Genomic DNA, 21,529 nt, shown 5'->3' with positions numbered 1-21,529 from the left:
TGAACAGTATATTGTACCGTGCATTGCAGAACCCGAGTGCGGAATCAGGGCACACTGCTATTTACACTCATCAGAAGCTGATGACATCATTATGCTTCTATCACATAACACAAGTAACCAGCAATGTCTCAAGGCCCCTGCAATTCCTTGGGAATAAGAGAAAGAACCCAATATGTGAAGTTACAGAAGTGTCTAGGAGGCCGTGAGTACACCTCAACATAGAATATAGACAGGCTACAAGCTCCTTACAGCAACAGCTGTGCCAGATTCAGCTTCCTTGGGTAGAGATTTCTAAGTCCTGCAGTCCATCTGAATCACGTAGGTTCTTAAAAAAATAGATACCTGCGTATCGCCTTCTAATTGTAGAACCAGTATCTGTAAGGATGGGACCCATGAAGATACTTTATAAAACCTCCTTTTTTAAATTCTGAAACAGTTGATCATGGCTGATCATACTTGGTACTATTTTTGGCTCCTCTGACCAGAGATTATATAATGTAGGGAAGCAATGAACAGTTGTTGAATGACTAACAGTTTTATGAAAGTGGCAGCTAATATTGCCAGTGCTTTGCAGTGTCCATATTTAATTTTCATTGACTTGGCATCTATTAATAGAGCATTATTTTGTTTTGAAATGGCAACTAATGTGATACAGGTTATAAATCTCATTAAAGTAGCCTATTTTAAGTACTTGCTTTGCAAAATCAACCAAGTTAATTATTGAGGTGATGCTTTGGGAAAAAGTATGCCAAATTTCAGGTAGTTTAAGAAGGAGACTCTTATGGAATAAAAATTCTTTACCTTGGAATGACATTGTTAGAAGATGGGTGAAATATTCTCATTTTGAGCATTATTAGGATCTGTGATTTCACGATAGTATATCATGCTTGATGATGTAAATGTCTCTTTCTTCTGTCTTTATTATCATGTCCCACCAGAAGCCTAGTCTTTACAATTAAAAGCAATATGGTGCTCAGAATTTCCTGACCCTTCCCTCCCCTGAATATTGACCAATAGAGACAAAAAGCAAGACAAAACAAAAATGAAAATATCTTAGGACCTCTCAGAAAATACTTTAGCGTGCTTGAAAATGTGAACGCGATGAAGGCTGTAAGCTGCACATTGGGCAGGTTGTTTGTATTTCTACATGCAGCAAATAGTTTGAAGGAACCAGTCTTCACCAAGCCTTGTTCGGCTAAACTGTGCCTTTGCAAGTATTCCCAGCCTGTGTAAACCTTCTGCTCTCAGGACACCCTTCAGTAACGCTTTTATATGAAGCCATTCTTCAAGTTTCCTACCAAGTGAAGACAGATACCTATCCATGTTCACCCTTTTCATAGCACGACCAGAAATCAGAAGCCTCTTTATTACACGTGGTCTTGTCTTTGCCTACATAGGCCAAAGACAGTTTCAGCTGTTACTGGACACTTTATAATCCTGAAACGCATTGTTTCCAAACAGCGTTAGTATCATCAGTAAGTTAGCCCTCAGCATGCAAAGATGACATCCCACTCAATGCTCTCTCAGCATCATCCCTTGCAGATCATTGCCATACCCATAGCCCTTGACATAGGTGAATGGACATGACCCTTGGAGAATGTTAGTCAATGAGAGGCATTAAGAGGTCAATAGTCTTAAATTATTGAATATTCAAAACCACTTGACTCCAATGGATTGTTGACCTGATCCTATAGGGGAGAAGCTTCTGTGTTAACTCAGTTTCCATTACCCATTGTTTGAGGTGGAACACCAAATATACTCAGAGGTTGTAAAATCTATATTAAGTATGCAAGTATAAAATTTTCTTTCCTATTGCTTAGATTTCAGGTCCTCTAACAATTTTCAGTAGTTGCTTCCCATCTTTGTCATTTTACTACTGACACTATGCAGTCTTCCTTTATCCCATTATAATTTCAGTTCCTCTGGTGAACACATAGCACTTATTTCTTTATCTTTGCTTATGAAAGAAGCATGGCAAATGTGACTTGCAAGATCTGAATGATGTTTCAAGAAGCTGCAATCATGACTCTGTATTCTACTAACTTTCTAGTGGTGGCCAGATGATGTTACTGGGCTTGGCACTGAGCAGCCAGTGGAGCCTGTGCTAGATTTGACAACTGGAAAAATTACCAAGGTCATTTTCTATTAAGCCAGTGGTTTCTGTAATTATGAGATTCATGTGGGATTATACACTGGATTGAGGGAAAATGTTACAACTATTAATATTTATCTTGTGATAGCTCCAATTTTTCTACATTTTCCATTTTGACAAGGTTTAAAATGCCTATCATTTACTCATGTAGTTATTTACGTATACCACATACATAAATGAGTTATATTCTGAAAGAACTAGTTTCTTTAAAAAGAACTGGAATAAGCAAGTATAGAGGAGAGGCTACTGGTGAACCTTCTCTGATAAAATCTTCCAATCCCTTAGTGTTTGAATAGCAACATCAATCCTACAGGCTAACACATGTTAATGTTCCTGTTATATAGTCATTTTCAAATATTCAGTAGGCCTGGCTAAGTCAGTGTTAGACATGAGGTAAAAATGGAAAAGAATGTGGTCATTGTGTTCCTTAAGCTCTTGATCAGGAGAAAGGCATTTAGCCACAGCACTGTTTCTGCAGTTCTCTGTTTTGTGTGGCTCTTCTCAGTTTCTACTGACAACTGCTACTTGCTACTTAGTATCATCTTGAATGCCACACCCTCCAGGATGTCATCTTGAACTCTCTCAAAACTGAGTTAAGTGGACCTCCTTAAGGGCTCAGACACTTGTCTTTCTGTACAAAACAGCATCTCTAGCTAAGAGTCTACGATCCTTGAGAGAATGTTACAGCAGAATGTTCTTGAAACTATACTTCCTAAGAATCGATGATACAGTAGGATACCTCAGTACTTGCTATATTAGAGATCAAATTGACCATCTACAGACTGGAAAAAAAAAACATGTTTATCATCTGAGATGATGGTTCTCAAACATTAGCATGTATAAGAATCTTCTAGAGGGCTTATTAATACAGAGTACTGGTCCCCATTTCCAGGTTGTGAGTCAATTTAGGATTGGGTTGAGAATGTAGTACGCTCCAAGGTAAGGTTCACAGCATAGTAAAGTGTGCTCTGGGAACCGCTTTTCTCAGGGATGAAAATGGATTTAAAATTTTATCTCATGTTTCTGACTATATGCAGCCCAATATAGTCAATATTGATAATCAAGATTTTCTATAATTCTTGAGACACCCATGATCTAAATTGAGGGACTTTTAATCGTTACATGGGTCTATTTATTAAGCCAATATTAACCAAATAGGCATAGCAATAAGCCAACCCACTGTATCAGTGTGCCCACCTCAGTCTCCAGGGAATTTTGGATATATGCACTGAAATATTGTATTTTTAAATTTCAATAAGGCTTCCTAGGTATACCCTGGTTTTATCTATTTTATAGAATGTAAATAAGAGAAGTAATCTCACTTAAAGTCTTTCCTAAGATCCGGTTTAGAGGAAGGATTGATAGCCAAGAACAGAGTTTTTTGACTCTGTAAGTGCTTGTAATTTGCTTTGAAATATGTTGTACCTACAGTATGATATTATATGTTTCTTAAGTCTAAGTATAACTCAAGTGCTCCTGGAATTTAATCAAGGCTTCAGATTCCAAGGGTTGCCTGCTAATATCCTAAGCAATGATGCACAATTAGGGTCAGTGAAATGAGGGAGAAGGGGACAGAAGATGTTCTTGTATTCCAATCAAGAAACCCCATACTATAGGCATCCAGTACATATGCTTCTGCTATTCACTCATACAATTCAATTGAGAAAGGAATTCTATTAGTTAGCATATGGAATATCAGAGATGACCTTTTAAAGTGGTGACTTGTTGGCTAGTATGGTTAATATTAGAAGATATATTAATTAGCTAAAAATTCTATAAATGTTCTAATTCTTGCACAAAAATTAAAAGAACTCAAGAGGCCTTAGTACATTATCCCCAGAATAAAGACCATAAGTAAACCAGTAAATGATTTTGTGTGCATCCATAAATTCTACCAGGATTCTGGTAGCTTCATGCCTGAACTGGAAACTAATACTCGTTTCACAGAAATATTTCATACAAGTTAGTGACAGGAGCACCTAATGATAGAGAATTAGAGCTCCTTTCAACATTTAAAAGGAGTTGGTTCAGCTCTGTGTGTATATGGCTTGTGACCTCTTTTGGCCATCATGAAAGGACAGATTAAGGATCTACAACCAGTTTTGTGTTCTACTACAACCCTTCTGTAACAGACTACTAAGTCTGTTAAGATCTAAGTATCAGTGTGTCTAAGTCTATGGATCTAGGTCTGTGGTCACTTCCTACCCCAAAAGAGGCATTTAAGGATTTGTTTCATCTTTGGTACTACCCATTTCCAGGTTGTGAGTCAGTTTAGGATTGGGTTGAGAATGTAGTACGCTCCAAGGTAAGGTTCACAGCACAGTAAAGTGTGCAATGTGTTCAATACTGGCTCGTTAAGTCAGATTTAAAATAAGAATGCTGGTGTTGGTGCTATAGCACAGTGTTTTAAGGGCTGCCTGTGATGCCAGCATCCCCTATGAGCACCAGTTTGAGTCCTGGCTGCCTCACTTCTGATCTAGCTCCTTGCTAATGCACCTGGGAGAGCAGCATTAGATGACCCGGGTTCCTGAGGTAGGCCACCTATGTGGGAGACTGGGATGGAATTCCAGGTTCCTGGCTTCAGCCTGGCCCACTTGTGACTATTGAGCCCTTTGGGGGGAATGAACCAGTAGACAGAAGATCTCCTTCTCATTCTCTGTAACTCAGCCTTTCAAATAAATAAATCTTATATTAAAATAATGATGCTTACTACTTGCAAAGAAATAACAGGAAAGATTGAAGGTCTTAGGAAAAACTGAGAACTCAAAATTGTTAGTATGAAATTTCAAAAAATATATTGAAAATTAAGAACTCAGTGGATTTAATAGTGCATTAAACACAGAAGTAAACTCAGAAGATAGAAGAATGAGGAATGGAGAGATAAAATGAGAACAACAACAACAACAACAAAAACAAGAGTAACAGAATGAAACATAAAGGATAAAGTGGGAAGTTTTAACATTGCAGTTCCAGGGAGGAAAAGGAATAAGCAATACTTGAGCTTATAATGACCAAGAACTTTCAGAAACTCGTGAGAGACATCATAGCACAAACCCATAAAGCACCAAAACTCAAGCATGATAAGTGGAAACATCCTGTCTAAGCATAATGTATAGTAAAAGTACAGAAAATCAAGAGAAAAATCGAAATATTAAAAGCAGACAAGGAATAAGGAAAAAGTACTTTCAAAGAAGCAACAATTAGAATGAATAACTTCTCAACAGAATGAAAGTGAGAAGATACTTTAAAGATTTAAAATCATTGTAACTCATTCCTCAACTTATTGTTGCGGTATCTCAAGGGTTAAAGATTAATAAAACTTCAATTGTATGAAGTAACAGTGACTTATATTTATAGATACAGGTATGATTAATATCATCAGTGTAACATAAGAGATAAGTTGAGTAAATAGAACAAATGTTATAAGACCCTGTATCATAGGGGAATTCACAAACTGGTAATTTAGATTACACTTTAATAAACAATGCATGTTTTAATCTCTATGATATATCATATTCCTAACAATAAAAGAGTGTATAACTTCTGGGACTACTTAGGACAAAAATGGAATAAATAATATTATTACTTTGAAAATGAGAAGACAGGCATTTGGGGCAGAGGGTAAGTCACCACTTGGGACAATCGCATCCTCTAATGAAATGCCTGGTTCAAGTCCTGGCTCTGCTTCTGAGTTTGCAGATAATAGCTCAAGTAATTGGGTCCCTGCCACCTACATGTGAGGCCCAGATTGAATTCCTGGCTTCTGGCCTTGCCCTGCCCAGTTCTGACTGTTGTGGGCATTTGGGAAATTATTCAGTGGACAGAAAATTGATCTGTCTGTCTGCCTTTCAAATAAATTAAACTTTTAAAAATGGAGGAAAGGAGAGAAAAGCCAAATATGGGATGTGTCAATAAGTACTTTGGAAATGGCAGAATTGTATACATGCACATACACAGTAGCAAATACCAGGGATTAAACAATCCAATTGAAAGACAAAGTTGTTAGTAGATACAGAACAAAACCCATCTGTATGTTGCTTATAAGAGAAATGATTAAATTAACACAGCATGATAAATGTAAACAATGGGAAAAGTTGTAATGAAGATGTCTGGCCACATTAGTATTACATAAAATTTTTTAAGACAGAAGCATCATTTGAAAGAGATGAGACATGAATATTACTGAAAATCTCAAAATACCGGAAAAATGCAATTCAACATGTGAATAATCCCAGTATCATAGAAAATATGTAAAGCAAAAACTAATGCAAAAAATAAAAATTATCAAATCCACAAATAAAAGATTTTAAAATACTTCTGTTAATATAAAAACCAAAGATAATATACACTAATATAAATATGTAGAACATTGCCTCTAACAACTTCAGAATATATTCTTTTAAAACATACATAGACTATGTGCCTATATCAACAACATTCGGAACTATAAAGCGCATTTCAAAAACTAGAAAGGACTGAAATGATGCAAAGTGAGATCTGATTGCAGGTCAATTACACTGGAAATAAGAATATGTTTGAATAATTAAAAATATAATTAATGCATGACCACAGGAGGAATCACAGTAAAAAAATTGAAATGTTTTGAACAAATGATAAAATCCAATATTATGTATGAAACATATAGAATCTATACTAAATATATATAATGTTCATAACATGTAATATACAAACATGTGAGGTGCAATTAAATCTGTTAGAAGGGACTTAGAATTTGAAACGTGTGATATGGGTTGGAAATAACTATCTATGGTTAATTCCCATAATTTCATGTTGCCTTGGCATCTATCTTGAATACCAGCTGAATCTTGATGTTCTGGAAGCTGCTCTTCTTCCCTCCTTTTCCTTGGTGTGGTCCCCTGACTTTGCACATCTCTCATACAGCTACCTCCTGGTGAGGACCTCCCTATGGGACAGATCAATACAATGCACTTGATCGCCACTGAGCTCTGAACCTCACACAACTGCGGATAGGCCACGGTGACTGCCTCTTGGTCATCATGGGACGTCCACAGAGCTTGTGGCTGCTTGCTTTAAACCCACCTCTAAGAGCTTCCTGTGAACTCTAATCAAAGCTTTGATCCACACGTCCTTCCTACTCTCTCTCTCTTGACCTCGTGTGCTGAATGAGGTCAAGAATCTGAGATGGCCCCCTCCATTCCCACTGGCCCTGGGAGGTGGTCAAGGCTGTCCAAGTGAGTGGCTATCTTGGTACACATAAGCCAGACAGAGGTCAGACAAGAGGCACAAGAGCACCTGCAGTGTAAACAGATTTCCTGTGAGAGAGAACCTGGTCATGGGCAAACAGAGGCATTAGACTGCTGCCAGGAAGCACAATGACCCTGTGAAAGGAACATTGTAAACGTCAACCCAAATCTCCTAGAGCCAGTCAGGGCAGCTCTAGAGTTTGTGTGTGAAAGAGACCTCAAGACCAAATAGAGGAAAATACAACACCAGGGGCCAGCACTGTGGCAGAACAGGTTAAGCTGCTGCCTGCCATGCAGGCATCCCAAATGTGAGCTGGTTGGAGTATAGCCTTCTGATCCAGCTTCCTGCTAATGTTCCCAGAAAAGCAGCAGAAGATGGCCCAAGTCCTTTGGGCCCCTGCACCCATGTGAGAGACCTGTAAGAAGCTCCTGGTTTTTGGCTTTGGCTTGGCCAAGCGTTGGGTATTGTAGCCATTTGGGGCGTTAAATAGCAGATAGCAGATCTCTCTCTCTCTCTTACTCTAACTCTGCCTTTCAAATAAAAAATACAACCCCAATTGAAGATTGTAAATTATAACCAAAGGAAGGAGAGGGAGGAAAATAATGAACAAAAATAAGTGAGAAAAAAATACAATGGAGAGGGTCAAAACCTCACATTTCCTTCTTTGCAAAGATGAATGGATTTCATATTCCTCTTGCAATACTGACCAAATAAATACTGACATGCTGATGAAAAGGAAGATAAATCATAAGTTACATACATCAGGAATAGAGAAGGCAGCACTCCAAACTACATATGTTAAAGGTTATATGAAAATACTATTAACTTTGTCAATAAGTTAGTCCAAATTGCTAGAAAACTAAGTTAATAAATAGATGGCTCAAGAAAGAATAGAAAATGTGAATTGTCCCATAACAAAAAATCCAGATCTAGATGGCATCCCCAATTATTTAAAAAAAAAAAAAACAATTTTATACAAGATCTTCCAGGGAGTCAGATAAAAGCAAAAATGCTTTCCAACTATTATAAAGCCAGCATATCTTTGATTTTGAAACTTAGCAGGGAAGAACATTATAAGAAACTCCAAGTGAATGTCTTTCATGTACAAAGGTGAAAACAAATACTGAAGAAAATGTTATATTAAACCCAGCAACACAAAAAAATGGTAAAACATTGTGAACATGTGTTTTTTCCACTGAGGCAAATTTAAAATTAGAAATTAGGTTCAAAATGATGGAAGCCATTGATGTAATTCACCTTCATAGAATAGAGGAGAAAAGTCACTGATTATCCTAATAAATTCACATTTTTATGATATTAGGGTAGGGTATTTTCCTCTAACTCTATAGGAAAATATGATTTGCAACAATAAATTAAGAGCTTCTGGCAATCAAAAGTTATGATAAAGAGAGCAAAATGACAAGACACAGAATGGGACAAAGTCTACAAACTAATAATTTCTACCCATACATATGAAAAAATGTGATCAATAAAACAATGTCCAATAGCTCCTAGAAAATAAGATACATGACCTTGAATTTACTGAAGAGGATACCTAAGTGACACCCACCCAATTAATGAACAAGTGTTCAAGCTTGTTAGTAAAAGGAAAATACAAAAAAGACATGCAACAAGAGATGTACTCCCTCCAGAATGGTCAAAAATTAGTAAAACTGAAAATACCAGTATAGAAAAGTTAAGGAAATTCAGAACATTGATTTTTCACAAGTGAGAATAAATTGGTCCCTATCTATCATGTTGTAAAGATAAGTAGATCCTACAGTCTGGGAATTCTACTTCTAGGTACATGGAGAGCATGTGTGTGTTGAGTCATCCAGGTAAAATAATGATTATACCAGCAGTACCTATAATTAGTACACACTGGAACAACTCCAAATGTCTATGCAGAGAAAAATCTACAGATGAATAATAATGTAGATAATGAGCAACAATGAAAATATATGAACTTAAAAAAGTGCTTTCACTACATTATTGGTTTATAGCGAGTCATCATCATCATTATTAACAAATTTATTGGAAAGGCTTAGAAATCTTCCATTAGCTGTTTCATTTACCAACTGCCCAAAACAGCCAGGCTGGGCCAGAATAAAATAGAGTCAATAATTCCATCTGAGCCTCCTGGATGGGTGGAAAGAAGTTGAGTACTTGGGCCGTCATCCGTTGCCTTCCAGGTGCATTAGGGGGAAAGAGGATGGGGAGTAGAGGAGCTGGTACTCGAATTGGCACTCCAGTGTGGGATGTATTCCACACGGTGGCTTTACTCACTGTGCTACAATGCCTGCCCCAGTGATTGTGATATTGTCTGGCAGTTGTGGGGTTTGTTCGAGCTTAGCTAGGGTGTTCTGCTTGAGATCTCTAGTAAGTCTGTAGTCATTTGATGGTTAGGTCTGAAATCTCAGCTGGAAACTAACACAGTTGCTGTTTCATGGACAGCTCTGTTTTATCTCTGTGTAGTTTTTATGCCTGGCAGTTTCAGGGAAGCTCAGTTTGGCAGATGGTAGCTGAAGGTTTCCACAGTGACTATCCCAGGAGAAACCATTAGAAGGTCATGCTATTAACTTGGAAGACATAAAGGTCACTCCCATCTTATTCTACTTTACGAGGAAATCGTAGAAGTCCTCTGCAATCCTACAGGAGGAAATCCAAACTCCTCCTCTTATGGCCAAGGATTTTCAGTCATGTTTTGAAAGTACTGCCTAGTTACGTGGGAGTTCTCTTAATAACTGATCTTTGAAATTCCCAATTTTCTTTTTGTAGATTTTTTGAGGATGAATGTTTGCATTTTATAGTCTTAAAAAGCTAAAAAATATAAAGGGAACACAGTTCTAGTCTGCGGGGGAGAGCCAAGCTCTACCAAAATGGTGCTATTTCTCATTGTAGTGAGCTCCGTACTGCTCCTGTGGTTGCTTGTCTATGCTAGCTTGGTGGGACTACCGTACCCCTATATTTGGCCAAAGGTTATTCTGAAGTTTTTTATTTTAGCAAGTTGAAACACATCAGTAGGTTTTGATTGACACAGATTGCCTTCCATCTGGGTGAGACTCATCCCTCCCTGGCTCTCCAATCTTCCAGCCTAGCCCACAGACTTTGGAGTTGGACTTTCATAGTCACATGTGGCAAGTTCTTTAAATCTCATTCTTTCATATATATGTGTTACATGTCTACATAAATGTTTACATATGTATGCAAGTGAGTATGCTCCTTGACTTACATAATAGTGTATGTTCTGATGAACTCATCACAGTTTGAAAACATCCAAAGCTGAAATGCATTACATACACCCAGTCTACCACACATTCTAGCCTAAAGGCCCAACCCATGTGTTCTCTTCTTTGGACTGTTGTGGCAGAAGCAATTTTTACCCCTCAAAAACTCTAGGGTGTGTTATAGCATGGAATTTTCTCACATTACTTCAATGAAGTTACTTGAGGCTGACATTCTATACCTCTGTAGCTGCTCCAGGGTCCCTAGTCTTGGGTGTTACACATAATTAGACATACATACTCATTGACTGAATGAACTAGAGAAGGTTTTTGTAAATATTTTGAATATTGAAATGCCACTCCACTCACTGCTTCTTGTTGGAAATGTCAGGAAAGTCCAAAATTTGACTCGATATTGAACTCATTACCATTTTATTTTTAAAAAGTCTGCAGCGGCTCTAAGGCTTAATGTATCAAAAATGCTCACCTCAATTTAGTTATGAAAATTAGTAGTAACATACAAATAAACATGGTAACAGAACATGTATCACATATAGACATATATATATATATATATTTCCAGTAATATATAAATAGTTGATATCTTAAAAAATAGGACATACGTTTGCAACTTTGTAGGATCCATTTAATATCTGTCCCATGTAATGATTTAGATCTCTGAATCTTTTGTGATCTGAGTTTGTAAAAGGTAAATGCCACCAGTGAGGAAACCTGTTTTAAAAGAAAAAAGATCTCCATTAGTTTGAATATTGGCCTTTTCATTGTAGGATTGTTTACAAGGTTCGAGCTATATCCAACGGAAGGGCCAATGAAACCATGTTAAAATGCCATTATGTGAGTGGTTAACCCTGGGAGTTTCATCAGCATGGCTGGGGACATTTGTGGCCTTTTAACTGTATTAATAGTTGTACTAATTGAATTTGTTATTTCTTGCTGTATTTATGCCAGACCACATATTTTGTCCTTTAAAAAATACATGTGGGGGCATCACAAAATCTCCATGAAGTTAATGATTTTCAAAGAGTTCAGAATATATTATTTCTTGTGCATTCACTAAAAACAATACTGCACTAAATGTTTCAACCAATAACATGCTCTCATCTGGCCTGAGTCTTTAGGTTGCACTAATATGTAAGTTATGAAACCATAAGGACAACCAATTAACAGGGATTGATTTATATTGGGAAATGATTAATAGGATCTGATTGTAACCACTGATGTTGAATTTGGTATTTCTAGCTGAACTTTGAAATTTTTCCCTACAACTCTTTTTCTCATTTATTCCATCAGATTTTCTTTTCAGTAATTCTCAAGCCTGATGTCACCTCTCAAAGTTTCCAGGATGACTTGATTTCCTTCTCAGACTCTTCAGCGTGCTCCCACTCTAATTTCTTGACTTCTGATGCTTAAAGCATCTGTATTTGAAAATCTCTGTGACATCTGCAAGTACAGTTATTTTCATGAATGTGACCTCCTCAGTTTTCAGTATTGCATACTATCCCTCCATCCATTAACAGCTTTGCTTTTTAATATTTTTTGAAAGTAACTAAATCCTGAAAACTAAGAAAAACATTCTCATTCATGAAATACGTCAGGTCAAGGATGGACACATATCTTCAAAGAGATGGTTACCTAACAAAAATCCTAGTATAGGTAAAATAACATTGATTTACCTAAATGGAAATCTTCTAATTTCTGGGACAGTCACTTCTTTACAGTTAAGAGATATTTGTGTTAGACACTGAAATCCATGATTCAATTTGGCTGGTTCTATGAGATGACTTTTTAGAAGGTTCATTTGAACAGTGGTTATGTTCATAATATTTGAAGTTTGCAAATAGGTTTTTCCATTGTAGCATGAATAGGAACAGTAATTTTCATGATTGTTTCAAACGCATATAAGAAATTAAATTTAGATAATGCAGGGTTAACAACACTTAAAAGCAAATATCTGATAACAAGTGATTTATTAATATTCTGATATGGATTATTTTTTTTCTGGCCTGGAGAATAAGCTTCCTATTGCAGTTATTTATTCAAAGAAAGCTATATACAATTTAGTTGTGCATTTTTAATTTATTTTTACAATACAAATCTAAGATATTACATTTAAAAACAGGAAAATTAAATGATTTTCTCAATTGGTGAACAATGAAATGGATTCTGGATTTTTCTGCCTACAAAATCAGTGGCTGGAAATAAAAAGACAAAGACAAAGATTCCTTACTCTGAGAGCAATAGAGTCTCTGTTGGGGCAGATTCATTGGCACTGGAGTCAGAGCTACATTGCTCTCAAACAGAAAATCCCAAGGACAAGTACTAAAGGCCAAGTAATGGTGAGAGAACAGTGCCTTACTCTGGGAGAGCCAGCGGTGCAAATTGCATTTGAAGTTGGCTATGAAGTTTGGAGAACTGGTCAAATGACTTTTCTGTCAGGCTTTTTTCGTTGTTACCGTGTGTTACCTGGATCAGATACAGCTGTGGAAAATTAAAGAGGCACAAATCAAGAGACAAGCACTATAACTTGCAATACCTTCTAAATCAGATTTCATATAAGTCAAGCAAGCAAAAACCTTTCTGCCAAAAGTTATCACAACATCTGAATGATGCAATGTTTAAAGGAAAAAAAACTCATAAAAACAATATATAAAGATATCATAATCTTATGTGCTGGGAACAAACTAATTTCTGCTGTTAGTTTCTTCTGGAGATTTTAATTAGCTCTTGATTTATGTTCTACGACAGAGTAGGAACTGTTCTCTTTCATAGTTCTCTATTAATAGCTTTAGTGGTTATGATTTTTCCTCAGAACATTCTCTTAACGGCACTTCTGCTCACATTGTAACGGATGCTTCATTTGCATGGTAAAAAAAATCGCCCTGTAGGAAGGGATGTGTAGCATAGTGAAGGAAGTCTGAGATGATACCTAGTACTATTTAAGTCAAGCTGACAGACTCGCGACTTACGTGACTGCGTTTCTTGCTAAATCCCAAAATCGTTGCCCTTTGAATCAACTTGGTTGTACTCGGTGTACAGGATTCCAGGGCGGAAGGAGGTGAGGCAGGCTTGGCAGGGCTTGTGCTTGACATTTGGGCAAGGATGTGGATCAAGTTATTCAGTTTAACAGGGAAACACTCGAGACTCTCTTTTATTTTCCTAGAGAAATGAAGCAGGAGAGAGCATGAGGAATATCAGCTTTCTTTGAGTCATTCAATTTAGGATTTGTTTCCTTGTGCATACTGAATGTTAAGGAGGGGAGTCACGCACTCTTCATGTTTGCTTGTATCCCAAGTGCACATCCCATGTCAAAGTGCGTGGGTTTGAGTCCTCTGTCTGCATCTGGTCCAGTTTCCTGCTGATGTGCACCCTGGGAGGCAGCAGATCACCACTCTATTATACAGGTCTCTGACACATATGTGGAAGACGTGGATTGAGTTCTAGGCTCCTGGCTTGGGACTGGGTCAACGCTGGCTATTATGGGCATTTGGGGAGTGATAAGTAAATAAAAATTTAAAAAGTTAATCTTATAAATTTTTAGTTCACAGCTGACATTGCTTGCAAATATAGAATAAATTCTCATGCTGACACATAAAGCTATAATTGTAATGTTGTACTGTGACTTTTTGCTTTCTATTTTTAGGAACTTTTTTTTTTTTTAACAAATTACTAAATCTAGTTTAAAACTACTTAAACTATACAAATAGGTCCAGAAGTCAAATGCACAACATAATGTACAAAGAAGCCTTGTAATTATTCCAATACTTCCTCCCTAGATTTCAGATTTTGTGTATATTTTTATTCCTCTCCAACTATTTTTGATGGCATACTATAATACTAGATTTTCAAAGTTATATGAAATTTTTTTTGCTCTGAGGTCTTTGGTTTGGGTTCTGTTTCCAGTGTCTATGCTTTTTAAGTTTCTTTTTTAATATAAGGTTTGCACTCTAATGTATAATAATTGTGTAATGATCTAGTTTTTTTCTAATTTTCTATTCATTTCCTATTAAGAGCATTGCTGAAATTAACTAGTAACTTTAATGCCTTTTGTTCTCTCTCTGATTTAGGTCATTATGGTTTGATCACAGCCGATGGTGTCATTCATAGTCTTGTTTCCTTTGTGCTTCTTCTCGCCCACCTCCATTTCATAGGGCTCTTCTGTCTGCATGGTGTACGTTCTACAATACTGTAAACCTGTCTCCTCATTTGCATTTATAAGAACTCTGTACAGTCCTCAGGTCTCTCTTTCTCCACTCATTCTGATGATCTGAAACTTACTGTCTAGCAAATTATCCAGGACATGCTCAAGGAGATGTTCCTGAATTCTTGCATGTTGACAACAGGGTCTGCAGCCCTTATTCTTGAAAATCATTTTTTCAGGTTAATACAACATCTTTAGCTCACATAGAGTTTCTTGAGTGGAATAATTATATTTCATTTCTTTCTGGAATAAAGGATTACTACCTAAAACTTCGATGACATAATTCATTTCTTTCCCTTTTAAGTGAGTTAGTCCTTTGGCCCACATGCTTAAAGGAATTTTCTTGGCCGGCGCCGCAGCTTAATAGGCTAATCCTCCGCCTAGTGGTGCCAGCACACCGGGTTCTAGTCCCGGTCGGGGCACCGATCCTGTCCCGGTTGCCCCTCTTCCAGGCCAGCTCTCTGCTGTGGCCAGGGAGTGCAGTGGAGGATGGCCCAAGTGCTTGGGCCCTGCACCCGCATGGGAGACCAGGAGAAGCACCTGGCTCCTGCCATCGGATCAGCGCGGTGCTGATAAATAAAGGAATTTTCTTTTTCTTCCAAGTCCAGTAATTTCTCTAAAATATGTATCAGTATTGGTTGTTCTGGGTAACTTTTTCTGAATACATCATGTTCCTTTTCAGTTTGTAAGCTTTTTTTTTTTTTGACAGGCAGAGTGGATAGTGAGAGAGAGACAGAGAGAAAGGTCTTCCTTTTTGCCGCTGGTTCACCCTCCAATGGCTGCTGCGGCCAGTGCATCTTGCTGATCCGAAGCCAGGAGCCAGGTGCTTCTCCTGGTCTCCCATGTGGGTGCAGGGCCCAAGGACTTGGGCCATCCTCCACTGCCTTCCCGGGCCACAGCAGAGAGCTGGCCTGGAAGAGGGGCAACTGGGATAGAATCCGGTGCCCCAACCGGACTAGAACCCGGTGTGCCGGCGCCACAAGGCAGAGGATTAGCCTGTTAAGCCACGGCGCTGGCCTGTAAGCTCATTTTCATTTCCAGAAAATTTCCATAAATTCTGATATACTTATTAAAATACTAAGCATTCAATATAGTTTTAATTTACTGTTTTGGTTTTTTCAGGTATTTTTATTGTGTGTATTTAGATACTCAATGACTTTCTTCATTTTTTTAAAGTACCCTTTTTTATAGCTTCTATTTTCCTTGAAGCATAGTGTGTTGTTTATTCATTCCTGGGTTCTTTCTAGTTTATTGTTTTAAAAATTGTTTAATTTCTTTCTGAGGTTCAAATCATTTGTGCTTTTCTAACTGTAGTCTACATTATTCATATTTTCTTATAATTTGTTAAAATCATTCAGCTCAATATGAAATATAAGAAATACCTTTTATCCCTCTGGGCATGTTTTAGAAAACTTGCATTATAGGAATATTATTTTATAACTTATTTTTTCATGTTATAATTTTGTGTGACATTGAATTGTAATCGATTTTGCTTGTTTCTTTTCTACCTGAAATTAGTATTCTTGAATTTTTCAGGAGTAGAGGATTCTCTAGGGTATGAGACTTCTTGTTTGCTGCTATCACATATAAACAAACAAAAAACTATAGTTTTAGACATTTTGAGATTGCCTCCAGCGCTTCCATCCCTGCAACTTTCTAATGGACTTTGATTTTCCCGTTGCTCCTATGATCTCCTGTTCTCTCAGTTTGGAACAAACTCAGCAGATTCTCTTTACTTCATTTTTCCTGAAGGGAGTTCTTGTTCCTTTCAAGAGCTAATAGATTGTGCCCTCTGTTTCAGATTTGCCATAGAATTTCTGTGCTTCCCTGTGAACTGGAGTGTGTGAATGGCTTTCTGGTTACAGGTGCTCTTCTCCAATTGGCTTCCAGGAGTACCTATGGTCATTTTTAGGGGTCTGATCTTAGGTCAGTGAGAAGGACACTTTCCTTATCCCCCTCCTGTATAGATGCTAATGCCATATAGGTTATCCATTAGTTTGCTTCCAGTAGTTCCTACTGAATTCTCCCAGGACATACTTTTTCATTGTAGATGTTTTTCAAGGTTTGGATATTACTATCTTACTTGACCTATTATGCAAAATAAGCTAAATTTAAAAAAAGTGAGGAAGAAGGAGACGTGGTAGTGAGGAAAGAGAGACAGGATGCTCCCATCCCAATTTCCTCTCCAAATGGCCCCAGCAGCTGGACTAGGCTGGAGCCAAGCTGGGCGAGGTGAACACTATCCAGGTCTCACATATGGTGTCAGGAACTCAGTTATAGAAGCCTTTGCTGTTCTTTTGCAGGAAGCTAGATTCAGGCGTTGGAGCTTTGAAAGAAACCAAGTACTCTGATATGGGACAGGTGCATCTTAACTAGTAGGCTAACAATAATTCCCAGAAAAGCACTGGCTTTTTTCTTGTATATAATTTAAGCAATACAGAAAACTATGAAGTCAAACATGACAGATTCCCTTTTTGTGTTTTCCCTGGGAGAATGGTATTCTTCCTCAGAAATGACTTTAAAATTTGATGCACATTTGGAGCTTTCTGTATGCATTTGAATACACACATAGTGTATTCCTTCTATATTCCAAGTGTTGATATAGTGTTGGGACACAGCAATAAACAAAACAAATTTTTACCCTTAAGATGTCTATACAATGTGAAATTCAGATAATAATAAACAAGTAAAAACATAGGATTTGTGAAAGTAATAGATGCTATAAAAGGCAATAAAATAGGAAATGGGGAGGGGGATATATGTTTGTAATAGTGTTATACTTATGTTCAGTGGTCAGGGCTACTGTTAATGAAAAGATAAGTTGAATGATTTGACAAAGACTTTACTTTGCCAAGAAATGAGGTTACAAGAATCTCTGATGGAACAAGTTGTAGGCAGAAACAACAACCAGTCCAGAACCCCAGAGATAGATGACATTACTTTCTAGTTGGAAGATTTTTTGATACATGCATGCATGATTCTAAATTTTAGTACCTGCATCTTTTGTGTCTATTAAGGTAAACATATTTTTTATTTTTAAACTACTGAGTTTTAAATATTTATCTTGTAACTGCTTACTAAAACCTTGTTCTTTCAATTTTGTGTATAAGTTAATTTTCCCAGAATTTTTAAATTACTGTCTTATTCAGTTGTGGGAAATAACAATAAGATAAGGCAGAAACATAGAGCTTTACAACCAGTATAGAAGGCATTATCTTTTTCATGACAGTAATGGACATGATTGCATTTTTTTAAAGAATATGAGATTTAAGTTTCTTTCTTCTCTGAGCTTACTAAAGTTTTCTGAGAGACATGGATGCTGAATGTAATCAAGCATGTCTTTTCAAAGTTGTCATCTATCGAAGCTGTCAGTGCCTTTTTTTACAGATAATCTGCCATGTCCTTGGTGTTAGCAATGTAGTTCAGTAATTTTTAATAACACTCTCCCAATTTTATAAGTATTCAAGCTCATTTATCATGATCTGGCTTGACTTTTTGAACGAATTCCAAATTTTTCCATCAATGTAGGCCAGAATTTGCTAAGTAAGTTACCATACTACTCTCATCCCATTACTCATTTGCACTATGTTCATTATGTCTCTTGATGTTCTTTGAATTTATGAATGTATGGGTGTAGAGCACAGTACAAAACATTAAGCTCTTCCCTTCAGCTCTTTGAATCCATGAAGATAGCAGTCACTGTAGGAGTGTAACACTAATCATCATTTATGGAGACCCTGCCATGCATCCATTAATTCATTGATCCACAAATATTTAATTTTATGTGTTGGGATTGAAATCATGGACTCATTAAGCGATGTCTGTGAGTCCCATACATCTTCTGTTTGGATGAAGTCACTCTCAGCAGATCCCAGCTATGTCCCAGCCTGGTTCTTACACTGCCTTACTAGCTATGATGCAAGAAGCCAGAAGATGCAAGATGAACCACTAAGTTTGTGGCTCAGGGGCAGCCTTTGCTCAGAAGCCACCTCTTCTCTCTCAGGTGTTAGATTTAACAGCTCAGGCACAATAGTGCCTAACTTGGGATGGGGCCCCGAGGGCAGCATGTCACCAGTCTCTGTGAGGATCTGATTTACCAAGGTAGCAGTTTTCCAACTCATTTTCCTAATGGCTGCATTAGTAGGATTCTGCTCGGTGTACCTTGTAGATGCGCTCCAAAGCAGCAGATTTTTGGAAATAGCCCAGCTTTTACATTTCCTTAGGGAAGCAGCCAAGCAGTCTTGATAAACACTTCTAACTCTCGCTGCTAGCCACTCAGCTATGTGCTAGGACACAGAGGTGAAGGAGAGAAATTGGACTGCTCTCTGGGGGTATATATCCTTTTGCAGGTTTTGCACTAAATGCCTTATGTTAATCTTTTCATCCTTGGAAAAATCAATAAAATTACTTCCCCAACAGACAAATCTGCAAAAGAGGTTAAACATATACTTCGGGTGACATCAACTAGAGAAGTAGTAACTGAAGAATTCCACTGTTTATTTGATGCCAGAGTCTCTGCTTTCACTGCGGATTATCTATAATGAACAGTGTTTCAATTTCATCTTCAAGAGAAAAATAAGCCAATGGATTCAGCGTGGGATTCCCAGGCGGGGCAAAGGCCCTAAGACAATGATCCTTTTTTTATGTAAAAATAACCCGTGGGCGAAAACACAATCAGATATTTCTCATGGCAGGAGCACACAGCCAGGTCTACAATCAACAAGGAATGTCTTAAGTCGTAAGTCATATCTTAAAATTGTGTCTAGATCATATCCTTCTCATATCTGAGGGTACTGCAATAAGTTCATGGAAAACAAAAGATACATTTATTCTGTTCAAGAAATTTGAAATTCACACATTTAAGTTTTCCAAAAAGTTCGTGGAAAAAATACATAGTAAGAAAACACTGCATAGATTTCAAAATTAAATATTCTTTTTTTTTTCTTTTTTGACAGGCAGAGTGGACAGTGAGAGAGTGAGAGTGAGAGAGAGAGAGAGAGAGAGAGAGAGAGAGAGAGAGAGAGAAAGGTCTTCCTTTGCCGTTGGTTCACCCTCCAATGGCCGCTGTGGCCAGCGTGCTGCGACCGGCGCACCGCGCAGATGCGATGGCAGGAGCCAGGTGCTTCTCCTGGTCTCCCATGCGGGTGCAGGGCCCAAGCACTTGGGCCATCCTCCACTGCCTTCCCGGGCCATAGCAGAGAGCTGGCCTGGAAGAGGGGCAACCGGGACAGGATCGGTGCCCCGACTGGGACTAGAACCCTGTGTGCCTGCGCCGCAAGGCGGAGGATTAGCCTAGTGAGCCGCGGCGCCGGCCTAAATATTCTTTTAAAATCACATGTCTATGGACAGGTGACTATAAATAGCCACAGCTTTCACTTATGTCAGAATAACCAGTGAGTAAGCATCAAGGATGCTGCAGAGGACGAGGGGCTGAGTGATGCCCCTTGATAGACATTTCCGCAAGAGCACGTTTCCACTGGTGCTTTAAATTGTTGCTATCATTTGGCAGTTAGCCCTGTTTGGTCAGTATCTTTAACAGTTTCAGAGGAATATTTCTCAAAAGGCTTTTTCTAGGAAGGAATTTGCATGAGAATGTTTGCATTTTACCAATGGCACTGCAATTTAATCATAAGGAAAATAGACAAAGTGTTTCAAGTGACTTACATTCCCCATGGACAAATTTCTTCACCTAAATCTCAAAACTTTATTGCACATACCAAAACCATTGTAATGAAATACATTACTTTTCACATTTTTTGGTACTGAAATTACTGAGTATCCAGCTTTATGGGTTACTCTGAATCATTCAGGGGTGACAATGAATTAATACAGCTTTGTCACCCTTTATTCTGTGAAGAAAAATAATAGCTCAGTGTTGAATTTGTAAGCTCTGAAATATTTGACCAGTCCTTTCTCATTTAAAACTTATAAAGTATGCTTTCAGATAATTTATTACAAATTTATAATGGGCCAACAAATATCCAAACACATTTTTCTTAGCAAAAAGTTCACCATTTCAAAATGAGTTCAGTGATACTCACTGTTCATTGTTCATGCACTCTGGAGGTATAATTTGTAAGAATCTTTTCCATGTACTTTTAAAAAATTCAAAATTACAGACAGGAAAGTTTGGTTGCATGTATAGGTATCCGTGTGAGTAAAAAAAATGTAAATGTTCTAACTGTTTACACAATACAGAAATAAAAGACATGTCATGTTAAACCACTGTGGCGTGATAGAATGATATCCCAACTTGAGATCCATGGCTATGAGCATGTAGATCTTCTTTTTCTTTTCTTTAAACTACTCTGAAGACACTACAGTTAAAGAGCATCAATATTTATTTGACATCATCAGGGAACTAAGAGTTCCATATGCAGGATTTTTTTTTCCATATGATTCAGCATAATTATGTCATGAGAGGAGCATCCATTATGTAAGAAATTGATTTGATTCTGCTTTGAACTCATTAGTTCTACCCCTCATCTCAAAAAGTCATTGCTGGATGACCTCAGGAGACACAATTGGGTGTGTGTGTTTGTGTGTGTGTGTATATACTAAATAATTTGTTGGTGGGATCAAATGAAGCAACCATGAAAAATCTTTGAAAATTATTCAAACATTTTTGAGAAAGCATACTATCAAATAAGTAAATAAATGAACGTATATGAGCCCCAGAGCAAGCTCTATGTAGGAGGATTGAGAAAA

General features: G+C 37.5%; 1 protein-coding gene across 2 annotated transcripts in view; it reads right to left on the bottom strand.

The window, feature by feature from the left end:
- PIK3C2G (phosphatidylinositol-4-phosphate 3-kinase catalytic subunit type 2 gamma) overlaps nt 1–21,529 on the bottom strand; it is a 445,304-nt gene that overhangs the window by 50,133 nt on the left and 373,642 nt on the right. For both annotated transcript variants that reach the window (XM_062194891.1, XM_062194892.1), the window contains exons 28-30: nt 13,590–13,779; nt 12,980–13,101; nt 11,226–11,334 (exon numbers count right to left, since the gene is read on the bottom strand). In XM_062194891.1, the coding sequence (XP_062050875.1) occupies nt 11,226–11,334; nt 12,980–13,101; nt 13,590–13,779 (421 nt within the window). The remainder of the gene's footprint in view (nt 1–11,225; nt 11,335–12,979; nt 13,102–13,589; nt 13,780–21,529) is intronic.

Source organism: Lepus europaeus, chromosome 6, assembly GCF_033115175.1.
Source record: "Lepus europaeus isolate LE1 chromosome 6, mLepTim1.pri, whole genome shotgun sequence".
NCBI lineage: Eukaryota > Metazoa > Chordata > Mammalia > Lagomorpha > Leporidae > Lepus > Lepus europaeus.
This window is presented reverse-complemented; position numbering and strand designations above follow the sequence as displayed.